The following is a 24,712-nucleotide window of genomic DNA, read 5'->3' as shown; positions in this document are numbered from 1 at the left end:
CCACATCACAGATGACAGGAGCCCCACTTGCTGCACTGACCCAGGCAGCCATCTCTCCCAGGAACCCACAGGCACACGGGGGCTGGACGGCTCACCCACCTCCACCCAGGAAGTGTTCTTGTTCAGTTCAGCTAAAGCATTACACCCTGCCGTAACACAACCATTGTGAAAGGCAAAATCTAGTGAGCTCATGAATATTTCCACTAGCATGAGGTTGACCAACAACCTCAAGAAAATCTTTCTTAATTCCTAAAGCTTAGTTTGAATTTTTATGAGAAGAAGGTCAATCATTTTGGACAAATATTATTTTAAATTTGTAGAACAGACGTCAAATGATTCTCTACTTTTCTGCCTGCCTCCATTCCCAGAATTACTCTTGTTCTTTTGTAAATCTTGGTTTGCAGCCTGATATTGAAAACTGAGCTGGGAGCCCCAAAAAATTCATGGTAAAAGTGAATTTGAACAATAAAGCTGCTCCAATTTGGGTGGGGGTTTTAAAGAATGAGGCGCCAGTGTTATGTGGAGCATTGTAACGTGTGGATGTGGAGACCACTGCTCAGATTCAAAAGAACCATTTTCATTGAGCCAAGCAAAATTTTAGGAGCAATTTGGGAACAAATTATTTTAAAACACCCTTAAAACTTTAGAACTCCTCCCATATTCTGCTCATCCCACAAATGCCCAGTTGCTTCAAAGCATTTATTACTCCCTTCTTCTTCTAAACTTTAAGGAGGATGGAGGTGGGGTTCAGGGGACAGTACAGACAAATAGCATGAAGACACTTAGATCCCAAGGGAGCTTGAGGAGGAATGATGCACTCAAGGGGTACAGATAAGGACTCAAGCCACCAAAACCAAGTCTGATTCCTTTCCTAATTTTGCTAAGGATGCCCTTATCTATAATTGAGGTTTCTCTTCTTATCCTAAATGCACTTGATGCTTCTAGTTTGAATATGAGAAGTTTGAATTTAAGGAACTTGTCCTTTCCGATGGGAAAACGTCAGCAGACATTGCTGTTCCTCGGGGATGTTTAAGAACGTTTACCCTCTAAGATTGTCTTCGTTGAGATTTCTGCAGCCTCAGAACCAAAGTTCAACTATTAACCTAACAGATTTCATGTAGCCCAGGAGAATCTTATGTAGCCAGGATAGGGATGGCCGACCATGACATCTTCGCTTGTCCTGATGCTCAGATTTAGCCATCACCAACTAACCAACTCTGGGGCTCTCTTCCACTCGGCAGATCTTGAGTAACCTGGTGATGGAGGAGCTCCTGCCAACGCTTCAGACAGACCTTCTGCCTAAAATGAAGGGGAAGAAGAACGACAGAAAGAGGGCCTGGTTCGCTGTAAGCGATGATTTTGCTCTGCAACTGAGCTACTCAAAATGAACATTCCCTTCCCTTCTCTCTCTCTTTCTTTTTAAATAATTCCTTCCCTGGGTGGAGAAATGCCTACCTCGAGTCTGCTCAATCTCACTTACATGAGGACTAATCCAAACAGACTCAAACTTTGAAAGAAAAATTAGAATGTGTATGAAGTTTTGTTTATAATAGTCTGAGATTAACCCTCCTCCCTCTACTGACTCCATCAGCCGCTTACGCACGACAGATCCCCGATTTATGTGTTGTTCTCTGTTTCAGCTCCTCGAGGAGGCCTACAACCTGGTTCAGCATCAAGTTTCAGAAGGATTAAGTGCCTTGAAGGAGGAATGCAGAACTCTGACGAAAGGCTTGGAGGGAACCATCCGTTCAGACATGGATCAGATTGTGAATTCAAAGAACTTTTTAATTGGAAAGATCAAAGGTCGGTAGAGATAATCCCTGTTCCTACTAAATAGGCTGTGCATTTAGGGCTCCATCACATAGTTGGAATGCATGGTTTCAGAGGAGAATTAACTGAGGGCGTTCGTAAGAGGTGATGACAGTTTTAATAGGAGTGTGCTAGAGGTGCTATGAGGAGCCTGGACCTCCCCGCAGAAACATCAGTGACACAAAGTGGAGGATTGTCTGCTTGGTGGTTGTTCTCTGCACTTCAGGCCCTGTTCATACTCTTGCCCAGCTTGCTTCTGAGCTCTTCTAATAGGTCCTACTTCGAGGAGATTGGAGAAGGCTTACCTGTAGCAAAGGTGTGTGTGTCTGAATCAGTGTGTCTGTCCATGCGATGCCTTCCAAAGCCAGATGTAAACTAACTTGAGTGTTTTCTGTTGACTGTTATCCATGTCTCTTATTCCTCCATTAGCACAACTAATCAAGAGTTGACTATACCTTGAAATACTTTATACAACTTAAAACTGCCAACACCCCACTCCTGTGCCCACATTCCTGTTATCTGGGGCTGCGCTGGATGTAACCGAGGCCATTCTCATGGCCTGAATTAAACCAGTCTCTCTCTTTCTCTTTTCCCTAAATCTTTGTGGTTCCAGTGTATTCCACATAAAATAGAAAAAGATTCTGCCCTGGATTACTGTTTGTTTCCTAAAAGAAGCCTTCAAAGGAAGTCATGATCAAGTCTTTTAATATCAAAAACACATTTTAAATGTGTTTAAAATGTTCTCCACCTTTAAGACAAGGAAGTGTACTTGAGGCTACATCCATAGGGGCTTCGAATTTGGAAAAACTTTGGGACCATTGGGTCCCATAGGGCTCTTGAGCAGCCTTTAGTTCTGCTCCGTAATCGTCTTTTTCACTCAATAAGCATTTATTCTGCTCCTGCTGAGTACAAGGGCTATGATGGTTCAAAGAAGAGGACATGATTTTATACATTGAAGAGGATATGAGGCACATCACAGATACTGACAGAAGGAAAAATAGGACAAACACCACAGAAGAGGCAGGAGAGGGAGGGCACAGTGGTTCCCAACAAGGAAACGTTTCAGCTTCAAAAGCTGTGGGGGCCCTCGTGACGAGAGTACTGTGGTGGTATAGGCTGATGGGAAAAAATGGTGCCATCAGGCAGCGTAAGAGTGGACACTTACTGAGTGGTTCCAGATTGCCACCTACGGTCCTAAGCACTTTGAACACGGTAAACTCATTCCATCCTCACCATACCCCTGAGAATACTTACTCTTAGGATCCCCATTTTAGAGAGAAGAAAACGGAGGCAGAGATTAAGTAACTTGCTCAAGAGTCCACAGCTTGAGTGTTTGCAGAGTCAGGGCAAACCCGGGCCTCTGACTCCACGCCTTCCCTCTTAATCACTGCTCAGCTGCTTCTCCCCAGCTGCCTTAACTAACATATGACTTGTGAATTAATATGTCACAACACAGGATTCATCACAGCAGCATCTCTGCACCTTGAAAAACTGCAGAGCATACCTCTGTGAGCTGTAAAATTTATTCGATCCACAAGGAAACCTCAGCAGACAACGGTTCAGGAAGCTGTGTGGTGGTTCCAGGGCTGTCCCAGTGGGTGAAATCTGAACTGGCCTTGAAGAGGCAGGAGGATGTTTACAAGCAGAGATGGAGGAAGGAAGGCACAGCTAAAAGGAACACCAAATACAGGTGCAGAGAGGAGGCTGCAGCCCACGGTGGCACGTAGGCATCTGGGGTCAGGCCCAGAGGAACATGCCCTCCCCTGCCCCTCCTTGGGCCTATCCCTGCCTCACTCAGTGGGGAAATCATCCAGCCGCTGCTAAATCTTTCCTGTATGTTACCTGTGTTCATGCTTATTCTGCAGTTTCAATGAGATGCTTTTCAAATAGTTCTTCTCTCAAACTTCATTGATGAATAATTCATTTGTTCTCCTTGCAAACAATTTTTCGTTTTGGTATCAAGCAAGTCATTAAAAGAAGAGTCATAGATTGTTCATATTTGAACCATACAATTGAAAGGTTTTCTTTTCCTAGCAATTCTATGACCTGTTTAATATTTTATATCCCAAATATTGATGTTATTCATAATATTAGTAGCACTGGTCATCTCAGGTTCTCAAAATAAGAGGCAATCTGATCCTCCCTAACTCTGAAATATTCTGCAAATGGAAATAACGTGGCCAGTCATCTCACTGTAAGTAAGTTATTTGCCGATAAATACTTAAGAAATGCACTTGAATTGTAGTTCTGTATCTGCAAATCAGAGTGTGACTTTGGTTAAGCCATCTTAACATTTCCAGGCCTCTTTTTCCATCTATAAAATAGAAGGATTGGACACCCAAATGAGTTTAGACTTCCTTTCTCAGTTCTGATACTTTGACAAGGCTCCGCGACTGACCCAGCTCCACAAAGCTGGCCTTTGGGTCCATGGAGCAAGCTCTGCCCTCTTCCAGGTCAGGCTTCCTTTACTAGAAGGCTGCTTCCAAACCTGGTGAATCCTGAGAATGACCTTAGCCCTTAAAAAATATTCAGAGTTCCATGTCCTGTGCAGACTCACTGAATCAAGCTTTACTGTGTTCTTCCTCTTCTAAATCAAAGACCAAGAATTGCCTCTTGGAACTGGGAGTATGGTTACATTTTTCCATCCCTCTTTATGATTTTCTGCACTCTACGTTTTTGTCACTGTGCATGTTGTCCTTGATTATCAGGAACAAAAATAGTGGTTTTTTAAAACTTGGGAGTGGGAATGGGAGATGGGGGGGCCAACTGAATGGGATTTGTTTCCATCTGCCCAAAAAAGACTGTACTTGAGTTTTTAAAAATTCTCTTGAGGAGGGGAGAGAGGAATTGAATTATATCGGCTGATTACCTCTTAGAGAAATGAATTAAAACGTAATAAATTGTTATATACAATGTCGAATCATTACATTGTACACCTGAAACTAATCTAATATTATATGTCAATTATGCCTCAATTTAAAAAAAACTTAAGTTGTGTTTTTAGAAGACAGACTATGCATATATAATGATGGTGATTGATAGTAAGCAGGTGGGTTTTTCTATTGTATTGGGCATTGCATGTTCTTAAGGACCAAGCAGAAAAATTCATTTCCTCCTAGGGCAGAGGAAAGTTTGCGGAGGGGAGGTATTCTGTTTGTTCCAATTCTCAGAGCATCTAATGGTTGTCGGTCATGGTGAATGCTGGCACAGGACTCCCTGTGCTGGTGTGTCTTACCCATTTGAGCTTGCCTTAGCTGTTAAATGGCTCTATAGGGCACTGTTCAGCCCTGGCCAGGCTCTAGTACCTTTGAATCCAATTTTGCTACAAGTTGTGGTTTTCTGGCTATTTCCTACCACAGCCATGGTGGCCCAGCCGGCAGAGAGAAGCTGTGCAGAGAGTGTGCAACCATTCCTGGCGTCCATTCTGGAGGAGCTCATGGGACCTGTGAGCTCAGGATTCAGTGAAGTGCGCTCACTCTTTGAAAAAGAAGTGGATGAACTTAGCCAGAACTTTCAGACCACCAAAAACAGTGCCCAGCTCAAGGAGGTAGGATATGAAGCCAAGGAGTTGAGTGTGAATGCTCTGCCTGGGGCTGCCTTTTCTCTGCAGCTTTATCTGCATTCATCCATTCTTTCCTTCTCTCCTTTGTCCCTCTCCCCTCACTTCCTTCCTTCCATTCATCTGCACTTGCATCCGTTCATCTAGTTTTTGTTCCATTCATCCAACCACCCCATTCAGCCGTCCATTCATCTATCCATCTACCTGGTTTCCTTTATTAATGGTTTCCAAGTTGCAAAATTAGTAAGATGCTTGTACGAGGGAAACAATATACTCAAATATACATATATATAAGAGCAAAATTCATCACTCATACCCACCTAATCCTAGTCCACCTCCAACTCCCAGGACACCTCTGCTCCCAACTCCCTGAATTAACTAATATGAATAGCTTAGTATGTGTTTTCACGTACTTTTTCCTTGTTCCTACAAATATACAAGCGTATATCCTCATTTATGTAAATTTCATTTGTTGGTTTGTTTCCAAAATTATAGACTCATGATAAAAACCAATGTTTCTCAAAGTGTTGTTTCTGGACCAGCAGTGTCATCATCACCTGGCTGTTAAAAATGCAAATTATCTGTTTGGATGTACAAAATGTTTGTACAAACAGTATTAATTAGCAATTGTTAAAAAAAGAAGAAAGAAAGAGAACCTGAAGCAATTGTGAAAGAAAATAGGCAAATGAGGACAGGTTTATTTACAACGAGTGCACACATGTTTCAAATGCACACACACACAAAGAATGCAAATTCTCAGGCCCCCACCAGTGATTTCCTGAATCTGGGGGTAGGCCCAGCAGGCCGTTTCAGCAGGACCGCCAGGGGATTTGATGCACCTAAAGTTTGAGAGTCACTGACAGACAACTTGGCAGCTTTGTTTCACACCTGGCATGTCATGATGGACATCCCTTCAAGTCAGTGGATAAAGCCAGATACCTCTGTTTCTCTTCCTTTGTTATTTCTTCATGCACACATGCACATGTAATTGTACATAAGCAAGATCATTTCATAAATATTTTGAGATTTCTTATTGTAGCCTGTTTTAAACTTGCTTTTACTCTGCCTCTTCCCCCACACCACCCACCATCCCTCAAGTAACCAGCGTTAGCCAATTAGCATATGCCATTCTGTACTTTTCCCCATGCTTATATAGCATATAAAACACACATTTATAGGCTATTTTTTTAGATTGCTTTCTCTTAGAAAAATGGAATTATCTTATATATACTACTCTGCTTATCAGTTTCCTCATTCAAAAACACCTCATGAAACTGTTTCCAAGTTAACTGTCCTGGCTCTAGGTCATTCTTTGTAATGGCTGCATAATATTTCACATATGGATACAGCACGATTTAGTCACCCATTCAAATGTTGCTGGCACCATGGACAAAGCTGCAATAAATAACCTTGGTACATATATTCTTATACTCTGATGCTTTTATTGCCATGGGCTAGATTCCTGGGACAGGATTGCTGGGTTGAAAGGTAAGTATATTTCTCATGTTAACAGATGTTGCCATTTGCATTCCAAAAAAAGGTTTGAAATTTTACATCCCTACCAATTATGAATAGCAGAGAACTTTCTCCCTCAGATTCCCATCAGCATTAGGTATTATCACTTGTTTAAACTTTTGCCCATCTGAATGGAGCAGAGTGGTAACCTGTGTTTCCTCTCCTGTCTGCTTATGTGATAGTTCTTAAAAATAGGCACATTACATATTGTGTGACAGCATGCTTTTAATCATTAATTCCACTTCAGTGGAGCTCTCTATAACTCACTTCTTAAAGGGAGTAAGGTTTTCCCTTTATGAAGACAATGAGAATGGGCTCTTTAAAAATTCCTGTTTAGGGCCAGCCCCAGTGCCCTAGTGGTTAAGTTGGGCATGCTCTGCTTGGGCAGCCTGGGTTCCGTTCCTGGGCGTGGACCTACACCACTCGTCTGTGGCCATGCTGTGGTAGCAGCTCACATACAAAAAGAGGAAGATTGGCAACAGACGGTAGCTCAGAGTAAATCCTCCTCAGCAAAAAATGTAAAATAAAAAATTTTAAAAAATCCTGTTTAGAGAAATCTTGATGTCTCTCTTTTCCGTGGCCTGAAAATCTGGTCATCCTGTATCATTCATACTCACTCTGTGTCACTCCACAATTTTCTCTAAGGGCTCATTTTCAGCACCTTTCTTTCTGTCTTCTCCACTTACTCTCTTGTTTCTTCTAGATCTCCAATATTCAATTTTTAAAATGATTTTTAAGTAATCTTGGAAAATAGGATGCATTCTGTTGGCAACAATACTTGTAGCGTAAGAGTATGTTGATAACACTTGAGGTCTTTAGTGGACGAAGTCTGTCCCAGTCCTCTTGCTGGAAGCTGTATGGCCTCATCAATTACGTTATCACCTGTGCAAACTAGAGGGTAAGGGACTGCAGTTTTAACACTGGATGCCTCTCCCCAGCCAGGCCTCTGCTATCACCCACCTCCCCACCCACTAGCACCATAGAGACCCTACAGCAGAGGGGAGCTCCGTGGGGGCTCTGGCTTCACTCCTAGAGTCCAGGAGTCCAGGGAGGGCATCCTGACCTCCTTGGGATTTTCTGAGAGGAATGGTACTCATTAAAGTAGGCTTTGGAGGCTGTGGGTCCAGCAGCAATTCCATGTGCCACAGAGCCTGCCTGCCTAGTTCTTAAGCTCTGGAAGTGGGAGCTTGGAATCCATCAAGAGCTTAAGAAGATGGGGCTCCCTGAATGCACCCCTGGGTCCTCCCATCGTCCAGTTGGTTCTTCTCTCAGTCTCTGTCCTATCAGCAGAGCTGCCCCAGGGACTCACTGAAGGAAGGAAATAAGACAATGAGGACGTCACGGATGCAGTGACCTGAGATGTGATTGACTCTGATAACATACATTTGATTGTTTAGAATCTGTGTAATCTCTAATAGATATGTAATATGCTCCCTATGTCTGATCATGTCTAATTTTCCCCTTCACCAACATGCAGAATCTAGACCGGCTTAGGCATCTTCCACTGGATTCTGTGAAGATGGAACCTTGTTACAGTAAAGTCAACCTGCTTCAGGAGCGCTTGCAGGATCTCAAGAGCCGCTTCAGATTCCCCCATGTTGATCTGGTGGTTCAGAGGACGCAGAACTACATGCAAGAGGTGGGAGCGGCAGGGGCATCCGTGGTGGGTGAGGATGAGCAGAGCAGAGAAGCGCATGCTGACAAATGAGAGTGGTGCGCTAGTGCCGCTCAGGGAAGTGAGGCCCATGTCTTTAGTTATCTTGTTGAGTGAGGACGTATTTCGTCCTTCCAGCTGGCTTCATCTTTATTCCATGTTGATGAACATCATAAGAAGAATATCTCAGGGCAAGAAAGCGGCATTAATTGATAATTACTTGCTTTTAAACTTGGCTGCACATTAGAAGCATCTGGGGAGCTTTTAAGAAATGCTGATGTCTAGGGCCCACCTCCAAGTGATTCTGATTATATATACATACATATAGATAGATAGATAGATAATTTTTTTAAAAAATGTTCCATACTCTCATTCCCACTGCTTCTAATATGCAGCCAGGATTGAGATCCACTGGCTTAAATCAATTCCCAAACCTAGTTAAGAATCAATTAATCACAGCTTCATATTTAGATTTCTTCAGTTTACTTGATAGGTTCCTTTTCTTCCCCACAAGAAACAGGAATGAATAGCACAAACTCTTTACATATTATAGTGCTTTATAAGTGAAGAAAGGGTGTGATCATTGAAGCTATAAGAGCGCAATTCTATTTCATAGATGTTCCGGGGAGGTTACTGTGGGGCTGGACGCTGTACCAGATCCCACTTCAGGGAGCTGATAGGGAGACAGAGACTTAGATAAATTCACTACAGTGTTGAGAGTGCTGTGAGAAAGGTCTGTGTTGGATGCTTTGGGATCACAGGTTTGGGGAAGAAAGGAACATTTTTTTCTTAAAAGTTATAGGCAAGATTAAGTGATCCATCTTGTTATCTAACCTCTGAGTTGTGAAGGATTAAAACTGGACAAGGAATAATACTGGATAGCAGTTTCACGCAGTCCCTTTGATAATCCTGAACCCGGGTGAAACTGATGCGGGCACCAGTGCAGAGAATAAGAGATCTGAAGTGCTTCCGTTTCCTGACCCATGAGCGTGTCAGCCGCTGTCTCCACCAAGCCCTCAGCCTGCCTCCCTTCCCAGCCTGGCAGAGAAAGGAAGAGGACTGAGGTGGTAGGCTGGAAAGTGGGGAGAGAGACGTGCTGGCGTGGTTTACATCCACCCAGAAGTGGAGGTGCAGAATTAAAGCAGCCAAAAAATAATTGGACAAGGCTCCCACCTCACCTTGTTAAGCCCTGGCTGCAGGTACCAGAGAATGGAGGAAGGGGGTGACCACAGGAGATGGTGGTGTTCTCAATTCCAGGGTCTTGGGTTTTCTGGTTCAGAGCAGAAGAAGAGGAGGAAAGAAAATACATACATACATACATACATACATACATACACATGCGTGTGAGTGTGTTTATTTTCCAGCTTCTTACTGAGCCCAATGTGGCCATGTGCCTGTTTATTGCACAATCCATGCAGTGGGATAAGGACCTGTTGCCCAGGGTCCCTCTCAGAGTTGTGCCTGAGGGTTCTCATCTCTGATGGTCATGCCCTCCCTTCTCACCAAGCCGACTTAGACGTGGGGGTAGTGATCCGCCTCTGACTGCGCTGTGTCTGTGTTGCTTTTGGCTTCTAGCTAATGGAGAATGCAGTATTCACTTTTGAGCAGTTACTTTCCCCGCATCTCCAAGGAGAGGCTTCCAAAACTGCGGTCGCCATTGAGAAGGTTAAGCTTCGAGTCTTAAAGGTAAAAAGCGTTCTCTCATTTGTGAGAAGCATAAAACAAGAATGTGATCCCTATTTCTTCAGTTAAGCGGAATCACAGGTTCTCTTTTTCAACCGCCCCCTTTTCTTTCTAACCTTTCCTCCCTGTGGCCCCTGTAACCATCATCTAGCAGCTGGTCCCCAGCACGACTTTTATGCCTGTCCTGCCATCTAGTGGCCACTTTAGGCAGCGTGAGTCCTCAGCATCATTGCCCATTGGCTAGAAGTGACATGTCCCAGCTTGCTTTCTTAGCAATTGGACTTGATATTTATTGTCTGTCCAGTTTAAACAAAGCATCGTGATAGGTATTACATGAAATATAAAAAATAGGCAAGGCACAGCCTCCTTCTTCAAAGAGTTTACAGTACAGTAAAACCCATTTAAATTAGCCAGCATTTTTTAGAAAAATCAAAATAGCATGGCAAAGGAAATACTCTGAGGAAAGGATACCTGCTATATGAAATTGTTTTAAATGTGCTTCATGCATAAGTATATATCAAAATGGCTGTAATACTAGGAGCTTGCACAAATATGGTATATTTTTAAAGCTCTTTTTAAACCTATCCTGTTTCATTTGAGCCTCACAAGACCTTGTGAGATAATTAGAATATGTCCCCATTATAGAGATGAGAAAAGTGACTCTCTAAGAGCTCACATAACTTGTGTAAGCTCAACAGGCTAGTCAATGGTGAGCCTAGAGCTAAAACTATCCTTGAACCTAGTCCACTAATTTTTACTACCTACTTCCCCTAAACAGTGCTTTGGAGCAGAAGATCAAAGTCTCACAGAGCCTAGGAGGTGGTCCCTGAATTTCGCACCCCATCTTGATGCCTCACAGGCAGTAGAAAACTTTGGTAACCAAATCATTGAGATTAAAAGCAATATGGATCATGGTAACACAAATAATAACGAAGCTACCATTGAGAAAAAGATAGTATCAATGTCAGTATCGCCTCTAGTGGCAGGGCACGTTATACCTGTTAGGACACTCCATTTCTTCTCTGGGCACTTGTAACGACAAGCACATGCTTCCTAATGTTAAGCCAAAGTTCTCACCATAGGTAATTCTAGTTCTACCCTCTTTGTTCATGTCCTTCTTCCACATGGTATCCTTTGGTTGTTTGAATAGGGCTATAATCTTGCCCCAAGTTACGATCTCCTGTGTGTATAAATGACTTCATCTCTTTAACCGTTCTTTATTTGGTCTGATCCTCCTGCTCCCATGCCCGTGACTCTGGTCCAGTTTGTCTGTGACCCCCTTAAAGTGACAGCTAAAACCAAACCCTGCTCTCTAGGTTTGGACGTTCCATGCAGAACGGAGTAAATCATCGTCTTTCTTGTTCTAGATACTAAACTTCTTTGGTTAACATACCACCATGTTAATGTAGCTATGAGCCAGACTCTCTCTTCCCTTGTGGAAATCATTACAACCTACTGATCCTGCTTTCAGGATGTAGAGGAATGAAGGAGATAGTCCTGGCTCCCATGGACCTAGCCAGGACAGGGGTGACAAAGCACAAACTCATCCCTCAGTTCTGTCCTCAATTTCTTTATAACACAGAAGTCACTCTGTTTTCACTTACCTCTGTTTCCATATCTGTAAGAGGGGAGGATAAGAAGGGTCGTTATCAATCATAACGTCCACCTAGAGTGTGAGAGAATTGCATAGAAAGATCTCTGAGACCTTGGAAACACCACAAGGATCCTCAGAAATTAGGGGGAAAAGGGAGACGAAGTGAGTAGCTGAGTTTTTGTTTAAGCGAAAGTTAACAGCTTGCAATGTTGCTATTTAGCATATGTTTCTATCTCTGTATTGACAGCAATATGATTATGACAGCAGCACCATCCGGAAGAAGATATTTCAAGAGGCACTGGTTCAAATCACACTTCCCACCGTGCAGAAGGCACTGGCGTCCACATGCAAACCAGTAAGAGGATGGGTTATTCCCAAAAGCCTGCCCTTATTGCCTATGAAGTTCCAGCGAGTTTTTTTTGCCATGATGTGCTTGCAAACGGTAGCTTAGACCAGGGAGCGGTCAGCAAACTTTTTCTGTAAATGGTCAGATAGTAAATATTTTATGCTTCTTGGGTCATACTATTTCTGTGGCAGCTACTCATCTCTGCTGTTATAGTGCAAAAGCAGCCACAGAGGATACACAAACAAATGGGCATGTTTGTGCTCCAGGGAAACTTTATTTACAAAAAGTAGCAACTGACTGGGTTTACCAACCTCTGGACAAGACAAAATCTCAAAGGCTAACGATCTGAGTTTGAGCCAAGTTAAGGGTTGTCCTCGAACACTTGAGGATGCCAGGTGTTCCTCATTATAGTATGATTCATAGGTCCAACGTGTCCTCTGACACTTGACTTACTCCAGGAAAAGACCTTAGGTAACACGATTACAGAAGGATGTTTGTTCTGTTAAATCCAGTAACGTTTGTTTATGGAAATCAATGAAATTGAAACCCTTTAAAGCTGTTACAAACACCAGTCAACCAGTGACAGCCATGATTATGAAGGTGTGAGACTCAGTCTGCAGAGCAGAGTCATGGGTGAGCTGACTCTGGAGGCTGGGTCAAGACCTGGGCTCAAATCCTGGCTTCTCTGTGTGTCGGCTCTGGGGCCCTGGGCAAGTCACTTTTCCTCTCTCTTGGCCTACATTTGATCTTCTAGAAAATGGAGAAAATCCTAGAAAATCTTTCTTAAGTTTGAGAAGACTAGAGTGATCCAGTTAACATTTGATGAATGCTTACCTCGTGCTAGGACTGTGTTAAACACTTTGTATGGATTATCTCAGTGGTTCTCATGACAACTCTGTTAGAGGGTGCTATTTCTATCCTCCTGTACAAATGAGGAAATCTGATGGGTTAAGTAATTGGGCCCAAAGCCACAGAGCTGGTAACCGCCCGCTCACACTCGCTGATAACACGGTATGTGCTCAGTAAAGGGTACATTCTACTCCTGGTGCTACTTCGACATTTCAGAAATGATCTTGGAGCAAGTGATAAGGAGATTTTTAGAATTTAAAAAGGGCTTTTTGGCAGCTTAGTGAGCCTCTAAGCCTCAGAACATTAAAATCCTTGACAGAGTTATTTTACTGTGGAAATTTCTTCGGTCATTTTTATGTATGTCTGTAAATGCTGTTTTTCTTCAAGGGAGCATCAGCATATCTAGTACCTGGCATTTATTTTGGGGGGTATATATCTTTCATGGAAAAGGATTTGATGGAGCCAGGCGAGTAAAGAATCTGTCCATATGAAGGTCACTAGGCCATATGTGGATGGAAAAGTTCATCTATCCAGGGGATGACTCAGTCTACCCCTGAATATGTCTGCACACAGACATTCTGATTAGGGCATTTTTCTTTTTCAATCCCAAAGGCAGTTTGGGGGCCTTGGAGCCACCTCCTCTCAGAAGAGGAGACGATGAGGAAAGTCCCCCTTCTCAACTGCTCCCCTCTTTCTAAGCATCAATAGAGCTATACCAATCTGTAAGAGGCTCTTGTGATTTTCAATCAAGAGACTGGTTTCAGAGGGCCGGCCTGGTGGCCCAGCGGTTAAGTTTGCACATTTCCACTTTGGCAGCCCGGCATTCGCCAGTTTGGATCCCGGGTGCAGACATGGCACAGCTCATCAAGCCATGCTGTGGCAGGCATCCCACATATAAAGTAGAGGAAGATGGGCATGCATGTTAGCTCCGGGCCAGTCTTCCTCAGCAAAAAAAAAAAGAGGAGGATTGGCATCAGATGTTAGCTGAGGGCTGATCTCCCTCAAAAAAAAAAAAGAGAGAGAGACTGATTTCAAAAGAATCTGTGACTGGGAGTTTTCGGTAAAGACAGGTATTCTATCAGTGTCAAGAGATTTTTAAAAATCTGGATTTACAGAACATATAAACTATGGGAGTATCTGCTTCAGAGAAGCATTCTTTATTTGACAAAAGTGTGTTTCCTTTGGTTCTTTAAGTCACAGCTTCCTAGGTCTGTGGGGTCAACCCAAGCTGCACAATAGAATTGCCCAGAGAGCTTTAAAACAAATCTGATTCCCCAAGACCCACTCTCAGGGATTCCAATTTAATTACTCCAGGGAATTAAACATACCCAGTTCAATCAATTCAATATGGAAGACTGTTTGTAAAGTTGGACACATTGCAACAGTATAAACATCCCCAGAAATTATTCCTTTCCACAGAATTATTTAACTGGTTGAAATGTTAAAGGTCTACTGTTTATTTATTCAGCAAACATGTATTAAATATGTATCAAATATGATCCAGGTGCTGGGCCAGGCCAGCATCCCTGCTGTCCTGGAGTTCACAGCCTAGAGCTGTGACAGGCACACAGTATGCCGTGCGATGAGCACAGCAGTTGCCTTACAGGGAAGAGCAATGGCCGGAGTTCCGAGGAGGCCGCCCAACTCTGCTTATGGGGCCAGAGAGGACTTCCCAGAGTCCTGCTTTTGCCCAGTCCTGAGGGATGAAGAACAGTCAGAGGAGTAAGGAGTGGGAGACCACATGGGGAGACGAAAGGTAGTTGCAGACGTAAGCCCGGGCCCCTCATTTTGCAGAGGAAGAGAGAGACGAAGAGCAGTGCTGTGGCTTGCCCAGGGTCCCACAGCTGGTCCAGGGCGGTGTCCAGTCTCCTGGGCAGTGCTCTCTCCATCCAGTACTCATCTGTGGGTCAGTTCTTGTCTCACAGACCCTCTCGAGGCCATGGAAGCTCATCTCTCTTCAACCCTTTGGCTTCCCCTAGGATGGGTATAAAGTGACCCCATTATTGCCCGCTGGATCTGGTCCTGGGCCACAGACCCCCCAAGTCCTAGCGCTGAGAGTTATCTGAATGTGGTGGCTTCTGATCGGCTGCTGTAAATCCTCCTTCTAGCCAAAGGCATCAAATCCCACTGCTACGTCCCCAGGTCACTGAAAGCCAGGTGTGGGGAGCCACCTCCAGCACAATGAGGTGCAAGGCTCACTTAGTTAATCCCTGGGACATTTTGATCTCTGCCCTGTCCTCCTGCTGATAACAGGCAAACCATTTGGAAACTCTTGGAAAGCAGGAAGCATTAAAGGATTTTGCATCATGCCTGGGCTGTCTTAGAGGGAATCAAGGACTCCCAGGGCCAGGTGGAGGGGAAGAGGAGAATGTTCCTGAAAAGTCCTTGACTAGAGATTCCCCACATCTGAGAAGGGGTCCCATTCTAATAGAGTTAAACATATGTCTCCTCCAGGACCTGGCAATCTCACTTCTAGGTGTGTAGCCAAGATAAATAAGTCCTTAAATCCACAAAAACATGCAAAAGAAGGTCCATAGCAGTTATCTTCATAACAATCAAAAAAAGGGAAAAATCTCAATATCTAGCAACAGGTTATGGAGAAACAATTTTAGTTTGCTCATATCATGAATGCCTTTTATCAGTAAAAAAAAAAAAGAACGAGCTACTGATACATGGGGCAACATGGACGAATCTCAAAAACAAATGCGAAAGAATGTATGATTCCATTTATATAAAGTGCAATAAGAAGAAAAACTAGTTTATTGTGATAAATATCAGTTCAGTGCTTATTTCTTGGAGGATGTTGACTGGAAAAGAAAGTAGAGGTGATGGAAGTGTTCTCTGTCTTGATCTGGGTTATGGTTTCATAGGTATATTTACATATTTTAAATCATTGAGCTGTACTTTTAAAATGTGTACATTTTACTGTGTGTAACTTATACCTTGGTAAATAAGGGGGCTGGCCCCGTGGCATGGTGGTTAAGTTTGCATGCTCCACTTTGGTGGCCTGGAGTTCACAGGTTTGGATCCCAGGCACAGACCTAGCACCGCTCGTCAAGCCCTGCTGTGGTGGCATCCCACATAAAATAGTGGAAGATTGGCACAGATGTTAGCCCAGTGACAATCTTCCTCAAGCAAAAAGGGGAAGATTGGCAACAGGTGTTAGCTCAGGGCCAATCTTCCTCACAAAAAAAAAAAAAAAAAAAAAAGGAAGAAGAAAACATTTTGGTTATGATGAAAAAAAGAGAGGGCCCCAAACTCACTGACAAGGCTTTGAGATGCTGGGAATCTCTGGTGGCCACTTCCTTGAAGTACACAGATGGTGTGCCCAGTGCAAAGGATGGTGGCTGGGGAAAGGGACAGAACAACCAATGGCAGAGTGCCACAAACTCCAAGCAAGGTGGGGATCCAGGGTGGGACTGGCCCTTTCCGCATCTCCTCTATGAACTGGTGTCTCACGCTTTGACCTCTGCGTCTTCTTATCTCTTGCTCTCCAGGAGCTTCAGAAATATGAGCAATTCATCTTTGCAGATCACACCAATATGATCCACGTTGGAAACGTCTATGAGGAGATTTTACATCAGATCCTCCTTGATGAAACTCTGAAAGGTAAGGAAGATTTGTCCGGTGCTAGAGAGAACTCTAGATAGACGGGAGCACCCAGTAAGTCAGACAGGTTTTATCAACACGAATGAAAGGTGAAGAGGAGGGGAGACAGAGAGGAAAGGGACGGATACTAACTTTAAGCGTTCATGATTTGGCACACGCCGTGCTGGCCCATTTAGACGTTATTTCTCTTTCAATACAAATAAGAACTCTGTGAGATGGGAATGTTAAGCTTCGTTTTTCAGATGAGAAAACTAAGATCTTGAGAGATCAAACCGAGGGTGTCTCGTGAACAGCTCTCTTCCTCCAGCTGTTCCAGACAGAACAAAGGAAAGAGGGCTCTTCCAAGCCACAGGCCCACAACCCCTCCCAGAGCTGAGAGGAGGTGACTCCAGTGGCAGGGCCTACCAGCTGCTCTCTCAGCACATTCCTCACCTCCTCTCAGCTGTATAGAAAAAGACACAGGGCGATGACACAGGACTCTGTGAGCCTTGTTCGGACTCTGGCACCCCGTGTCCTGTGGAATCAGGCCATGCTTGAGATAGGAGTGTGGCTAGGAAAATTTTGATAGAAATATGCTGGAGGGGGCCATCCATGGAAGTGGAGGCCTGAAAAGTCTCTGGTCTCCATGGGGAAGGTATTGAGTATTGCAAAAACTCCTCCACAAAGAAAACTGGCGAGGCACAAGCCCCAGATCACAGTAGCTGATCTCAGGGGATCCAATGAGATAAGGAATGTCAGGATGTCCGTGTAGTTTCTGCACAAAGGCAGGGCTCAGTCAAAGCCACTGCCAGTCCACCACGCACCTTTGGGCGAATTAGAAAGAGCCTCCTCTAGACATTTGACTGCTCTCTGTCCAAAAATTACCATGGCATCCTGATTTTGTTAGAGCAGGACATTCTACTGCTGGCGCCTGGGAAGTTACTATGTTGAATACACAAATCTAGGCTGTCTCTGATGGGAATGGCGCCCCCCTGGCTGTAATATGTTGGGCACTGTACAACCTGCATGGCCTTAAGCGGAGCCCGCTGGTCCAGAGTGTCAGCTGTTGTTATTATCATTGTTCTTAGTCCTCTCGAGGCCTCCGAGACTGAGCCGGATGTACATAGATCTTCATTTTGGACACTACAGGTCCACACGGCTGCCCCTGCATGCTCAGTACTGGGTATCGATTACACATTGAGGACTGTACTGTAAGAAAAAGCAGGGAGCTGTAAGCCTGGCCCTGCCCTCAAAGAGTTTCAGTCGGAGTGGACAAACTGGAACCACACACATTAGCAGCTAATAAAATGCGATGGGGGCCTCCAGGAGTGATGCACATGATACTGTTCATAGACTGTGAGCTCGTTGAAAGCAAAGACCGTATTTTATTCCTCTTTGGATTCCCAGAGCCTGTCCCGTAGCTCATGCCCAGTAAATGTTTGCTATGTGAATAAGTGAATGAGCAAAGGAAGGAATGAATGAACACTACAGAGGTCCAGAGTTTGGAAGGAGTTTGCAGGCTTCCGTCACCAGGGAAGGCTACCAGGAAGAGCGTAGATGTGAGCTGGAACTTGAAATTGAGAAATTTGGATAGCCAGGAAAGCTGAGAGGGGAGTTCGGCTTCTGGATGAAATCAGAAAGTGCAGGGTGGCCAGGGCAGAGTGTTAATGGCATGTTTTGTTTTCTGGTATCTCTCAGTGATAAAGGAAGCTGCTATCCTGAAGAAACACAACTTATTTGAAGACAACATGGCCTTGCCCAGTGAGAGCGTGTCCAGCTTAACTGATCTAAAAACCCCCGTGGGGTCAAACCAGGCCAGCCCTGCCCGGAGAGCCTCGGCCATTCTGCCAGGAGGTCCAGATAGTGAGACACCAAGTAATGAAGTGTTCCAGGAGTCAGGGGAAAAGAAGCAGCCAGAAGTCCCTGGTCTATTGGCCAAAGAAGAAAGCCCCTCTTTGCCTGTGCCCAGTCCTCCCCCAAGTGGGGACCAGCAGGTCATTGTTTCAAGCCTGGATGACCCTGCGGTGAATCTTGTGGCTGCAGAGGACACAGCAGGAGCCCTGGGCACACATTCATCGGGACTGGAGTTTGGAGGGACTCCTGAGGACAAAGAAACCACCCATGAAAAGCCAGAATCCACCCCTGCCTCATGCTCCTTAAAGGAGCTCAGGAATTTGTTGACCGTGACCGTTGAAGTCCCAGTGGAGTCTGCCGCCCTCGTGACTGAAAAGGATACAAATCAAGAGACTCTTGTTCCCCAAGAAATCGGAAAAGAGGGAGAAACAACTCAAACCTACACAGAAGCCAATCAAGCAGCTGCCTCCAGTCAGAACAGCTGTGAGGAAAGTGAAGTCACGGGGAGGGAGGCCCAGGCTCCCCCTCCAGAGGCCGAGGCCGGTGGCGTGGAGTTGCAGGGATTTCCAGAGGCTCAGCCAGCCTGCGGGGGCCTCAGCGAGGGTGCCAGCAGCCCTGGCCCCACAGAGGAGCCAACAGAGGCCGGGGAGCCCACTCAGACGGAGCTCCCAGAGACAGCTTCCAGACTGGACGCCCACGAAGGAGGAGGGACCACGTGCGCTGGGGATGGGGAGGCTGAACCCCAAGGAGATTGCATTTTCAGTTCTGATCCCATCAGCCCCAGTGCGAGCCGTCTGTCCACGGAAGAAGAAGCAGTGGGAGAGGAAAGCAGCATGCCCCAGGCTCCTGCCAGCGTGGATGCAGTGGAGGTGAAGCCTGCCCATGTTCATGAGTGTCAGTGGGTGGTCGAGAATCCTCCAAACGTCGATGTCCCAGATTCAGAGAAAGAGGATGTGAACGAGAGTACCCCAGAGCAGCCTTCCGAGGAGTGAAACAACTTGGCAAAAGTATCTTATTAAACAAACTCAGCCAAAGCGTTATAGTCATATGTACACTTAGGGGTTGCATGCAGTGTTACCAAAAAAATTTTATTAAGGACTTCCTTAATTTGTATAATGAAACCAAAGGAAACACACACAGGGCAAACCTTTGTGGAACTGAGCTGTTCTACCGTGAATTATTGCTTTAGCATTTTAATAGGAATTACAAAGGTAATGGAGTGGGGTGAGAGGCAGCCGAGGGTGTCCAAGGGACGCAGTGGTGTTGCAGTGGAGACTGAGAAAACAGTAGGACCATGGTTTTCAATACACTCTGCATATTTGCTTCTGATGCACTTGAAGGCTTTTAAATTTTTGTAAGAATGCAAATATATACTGTAGATCCAGCTTCACCATCTACTATACCAACTTCGCTGTCTCTTAAGGACTCAGCATTCATCCACAGCCAGGCTGCAAGGAAGGGTGGGGGTGAACACCAGTGCCCCCTGCTATGTGCAGCCCCAAAGAGCCTGAGAGGTCTCAGGGGAAGTTGAGTGAAAATGGAGGAAGGTCGTTGTCTGTGGGACTGTCTGGGCCTGTTCCTAACTCTGCTATCAATTTCTTTTTAATTAATCTTGTTGATTCTTATTAATTAATCACCTTTTGGGGCAATTCAGATGAGGCAAGAAAATTGCCTTGGCATGTTTAAGCTTGAAAGCCTTCCAAATTAGCCTCAGACTGCGCAGAGAAAGAGCCCAGCTAAATTATGGAGCGCAAAGCCTTCCAATTAAATAAACATTATTTGAACAGCTACTCTATGCCACATGCTGTGTTAGGCATAGTAACAAAAAAAAAAGCAAAGATAAGGTGCTTTGTCTAGTATAAATTAAAAGGCCCAAGGGAATTTAATCTAGAAGGAAAAAATAGGCCAATTTTCAAACCATGACAGCTTTCCGTCTTTCCATTGAAACAGTCCCGGTTCATTCCCAGAAGGGAATAAAGTTAAATAAATGAGTTAATAAGAAAGAAAGGAAGGAAGGGAGAAAGAAAGAGACGGAGAGACCGAGAAGCCAAGATATATAGCATTAAGTTCCAAAGATGTTACCAAAAGTGGAAATTATTTGTTCAGTTTTTCAGCAAGTTAATTGGGTCCCTGTTATGTCCCGGGCGCTGGGATACTGTGGTGAAAAAGACTCTGTTCCCTTCTCCCCAAACTTAACGCTTAAATGGAAATAGACAGAAATATATCTTCTAAATGGATTGTGATCTCTAACTGTTAATGTTTAAGGAGGAATGGACTTAGTTGCAAAAGATTAAAAAGATGTGTTCTCTTGTCCCTTAGAAAAATACCAGATTATTTTCTAAAAGCTTCCAGGTATTACGTCATGAAATTTCCTTCCACAAATTTTAATGTTAGATCCCAAAAAACTGTCCTAACAATATATTTTGGTCATCATCAGCAAATAAGTTTATATCGGTTTTTTAGAGAATTTGTCCCACAGTTTAACCATTTAGCCAGGAATTAAATATCTCCCTTTCCACCTCCCCATAAAGAATTTCTTGGATTTCTAGGTCATAAAGGATGAAAAAATAATCAGGATCAGTCTACTCTAATGTTGAATTTTTTTAACTTTTCTTCACATGTTTAGATCCTCACGTCTACAAAGAATCTCCTTATAGATGAAGGAAGTAGTGGCCACTCCTGGTCTGTGAAGTACCCAGTGCTCATTCATCTCCTTGCATTTAGCGTGGAATATTGAAATTCTGTTTACTTCCTGTCTCTCCCAGGGTCAAGTCTCTTCAAGGACAGCTACTAGGGTTTAGTCATCATATGTGTTTCCTGCTAGAAACACACAGCCTTGAATAATGGCTCCCTGCCTCTTCAAGTCACTTTAATATCCTAGTGCCTCACAAGGACCCGGCCTGTGTCGCTGCTCAGGAAATGTGAGAACGGAACACCCGCCACACTGCTGTGCTGGGGCTATTTGGGGCTTGTTGTCAGGCAGGGAGACGTTTTTAATTGGGCTTTCTGTCCTTGGGGAGTCTTCCCTTAAATAAAGTCCAAAGTCCAAGCGGCAGATGGCCAGATGGTTGGATGCACTGCCAAGTAAGGCCAGGAGCCACAGGAGCAGTGCCGGGCCGGGGCAAAGCCTGACCTTCTCACCAGGAGAATTGCGGTGAGGGACGAGGTCCCAGCCCAGGCGGAGCCCACGCAGCTTCCCAGCTTCCTCCCTTTGCTCACCTCTGGGCTTCTTGAACCCTTGGAAAGCTAGGAGACTTTTCCAACCATAAGAGAGAGAGAACGTTTCACTGCGTTGGATGAATGAACATCAGTGCCCTCCTTTTACCCATCCTGTAGGCCGGAGGGGACCAGGCACTAAGTGGAAGGACGTACTGGAGAACACAAAGAATTCTTCTGTACGTATTTCACCAAAGGCAAGATCACTAGACTAAGGAGGATGATTGCTCCATTTGAAGATGGAACAGGAAACTGAAGTGCATTAAAAACAGTCCTTATTCGTTTTAGCATGCTGACAGAAATAACTGCATATTGCTATGAGTTCGTCTTGCTTTTGATACAGGCTCGTATGTGTTGCTTCAGTAGTTTCCAGGTTGGAGAAAGGTTATCGTGATTTAAATAAACAGCATGAAAAGCTGCTGCATGCTGCTCTGGGGATCTCTTCTATGGGCAAATCCATTAGAAATGCGTAAAACCTCAAGACGTGATTTGTGGCAAAAATTCCATGACCTTAAATGAGTTATGTTACTATTGACCTTTCACAGAGAAAAAACATTTTCCTTGAAAAAAATTAGTTTGTCATTTTTTCCTTTGCAGCATAGAGCAGTGCCTTGCATAGTGCAGAGTAAACTCTATTTTCAAAAAAAGTATTTTGGAGACCACAAGGATAAGATTCCAGTTGGTCCAAAAGCTTTATAAAGAGGCTGAGCTTGAGGAACAGGTGTTTAGGCCCCATCTTCTATATTTTAGTACAGAGTTTCTCACATCTGGTTCTATAACCCTCCAGATTGGAGCCAGTGATATCAAAAGGTTTCACAAGTCTCCCAGACAAGTGATTTTATTTCTTTATAAAAAGTGCTAAATGATAGATGCTACCTAGCAATTTTAATAGGGGGAAGGGAAGGACATAAATGACTACAACAATCATACAGCTTCACTAGGTAAAAAGTTGGCTACATATGCCTTCTTACTTTGCTATAAACAAATGGGTTCGAGGATCTGCCTTCTGAAATCTACAACTTCAAGAAATAAAAATCTACACTGTGGATTGATTTTTCTGGTCACTATATAAAGCAAATAAACTTAAAACACTTTGTAACCACATATTTACTCTGCAGAGTGCCTATATTCCAATAAAATGTTCTTCTTTGAAGAGGTGTCCGGATGTCGTATTTATTTGGAATGGGGCTGGTTTCATCTTTTAAGCAAACGTCATACTTGAGCTGGGACAAACAGCCCTCAGAGATGAAAAGATGAGTCACTGTTGCTGCATTACAGAACTTTTGTTTCTCTGTCATCAGGAAGGAATCCACAGGGAAGTCACTTCATGTCAGGTGTAATTCTGCTTTAAAAATGCATATGCTTATTTCTCTAGGAATTGGATTATGTCTATAACACAGCAGTGGGCAATTACTTGTGACGTAATTGAACTGCGGTTCAAACAAATGTATTTTCAATGGGTAACGTTAAGCGAAACATTCATTCATTCTATAATTATAAAGAAAACAGGGGGCCAGCCCCGTGGCCAAGTGGTTTAAGTTCGCGTGCTCCACTCTGGAGGTGCAGGGTTTCACCGGCTCGGATCCTGGGCGTGGACCCAGCACGGCTCATCAGGCCATGCTGAGGTGGCATCCCACATAGCACAATCAGAAAGACCTACAACTAGAATATACAACTATGTACTGGGGGCTTTGGGGAGAAGAGGAACAAAAAAAGAGAAGAAGATTGGCAACAGATGTTAGCTCAGATGCCAATCCTTATAAAAACAAAAAAGAGGTCAGAGTGGGAGCCAAGTGTCAAAAAGAATCAGCACCTTCTGCCAAGAAACTCATCACCTCCAGGTCTAGGAGATCTGGCTCCATGGAGGCTGCAGGGTGGGGTGGTTACTGTCTAGGTGTCAGATAAAACTTTAAAATCCTGCCCTCACCACTCATTAAAAAAAGAAAAGGAAAGAAAACAATATTTACTCACCAATATCCACAGCTGCTTATTCATCCATCCAAAAAATAATGACTGTGTATCTGTTATATGTGGGTGTTCTGTTGGGTACTGGAGAAACAGAGGTGAACATGGTGGACATGATCCCTGACATCAGCAAACTCAAATTCTCACAGTGGACATGGCCAGGGAGAGCCCAGAATGGGTATTTGCCTCCTTGACTGGCATAAGCCTTGTGTATAATCTCAGCCTTAACTCTGTCTACACCTACAGCTTCAGGTAAGAGAAGAAGAAACATTGGAGAAATCAAGTCCAACAGTGATGGGGACACAGTGCGGCATAAACTTCACCTCTCCCTCTCCTGCTTCCATACCAAACTTCTGGTCTGCAAGAATCGTTTCCAGAGCGGCTCCTCCAGAACTTCCATCTAGGGCCAATAATCAGATTGGAATTGGAGGTGAAAGGGTTGATTCGAAACTCCTTTTCATAGTTTTTTCTTAGATTATATGTTTATTTGGTGTGGCTTGGGTGGAACTGATGGAGGTCTTGGGAGGAGTCAGCTAGAGCTCTTCTCTCATCAGCCATGCTTGGGCCATTCCTACTTGACATAGTAAAAAAGTCTCAACCTTTACCAAGAACATCTGACCCTTCCCTCTCCATCTGGCCAATTTCCACTTTAAGAGTCAGAACACGTCAAGAGAAATCCCCCATTTGGCCCCCACCCCCAATAACACTTTGCTGATCTCTCACCCTAATTCACTTGCCCACTTCTGGTCATCCTCTCTCGCTCCATGACAGCCATCTACCTTCCCTCTGCCTTTGGGGCAGGGACCCTGCCTTCAATCTTTGTATCTCTAGCAGAGGATAGTTTCTTGTATGTGCTCAATAAACGTTGAATAAAGGAATAAATGTCACTGATCCCAGAAATAGGAGACAGGTGGAGATATAGCTGGTGATTCCCTTGCACACCCTAAAGATCTGTGACACTGGTAACTTTACTCACCCTCAGCCTACTGAGAGAGTTCTGCTTTACTGATGGAACTTGGTCATGTGTTTGCACACACCCATCCTTCTGGGAGGGAGTGTCAGTGCCACCTTGCCCCCCAG

At 44.3% G+C, this 24,712-nt stretch overlaps 1 protein-coding gene across 1 annotated transcript in view; it reads left to right on the top strand.

Annotated features, from left to right (window-relative positions):
* The window catches only part of NIBAN1 (niban apoptosis regulator 1), a 143,629-nt gene extending 120,809 nt beyond the window's left edge, over positions 1 to 22,820 (top strand). The window contains exons 7-14 of the mRNA XM_008534656.2: positions 1,242 to 1,346; positions 1,641 to 1,803; positions 5,169 to 5,356; positions 8,361 to 8,522; positions 10,113 to 10,223; positions 12,062 to 12,169; positions 16,507 to 16,618; positions 18,296 to 22,820. Coding sequence (XP_008532878.1) covers positions 1,242 to 1,346; positions 1,641 to 1,803; positions 5,169 to 5,356; positions 8,361 to 8,522; positions 10,113 to 10,223; positions 12,062 to 12,169; positions 16,507 to 16,618; positions 18,296 to 19,443 — 2,097 coding nt within the window. The 3' untranslated portion in view covers positions 19,444 to 22,820. The remainder of the gene's footprint in view (positions 1 to 1,241; positions 1,347 to 1,640; positions 1,804 to 5,168; positions 5,357 to 8,360; positions 8,523 to 10,112; positions 10,224 to 12,061; positions 12,170 to 16,506; positions 16,619 to 18,295) is intronic.
* Positions 22,821 to 24,712: the final 1,892 nt, after the last annotated feature.

The sequence above is a fragment of the Equus przewalskii genome, chromosome 23 (genome assembly GCF_037783145.1).
Source record: "Equus przewalskii isolate Varuska chromosome 23, EquPr2, whole genome shotgun sequence".
NCBI classification, from domain to species: Eukaryota; Metazoa; Chordata; class Mammalia; order Perissodactyla; family Equidae; genus Equus; species Equus przewalskii.
This window is presented reverse-complemented; position numbering and strand designations above follow the sequence as displayed.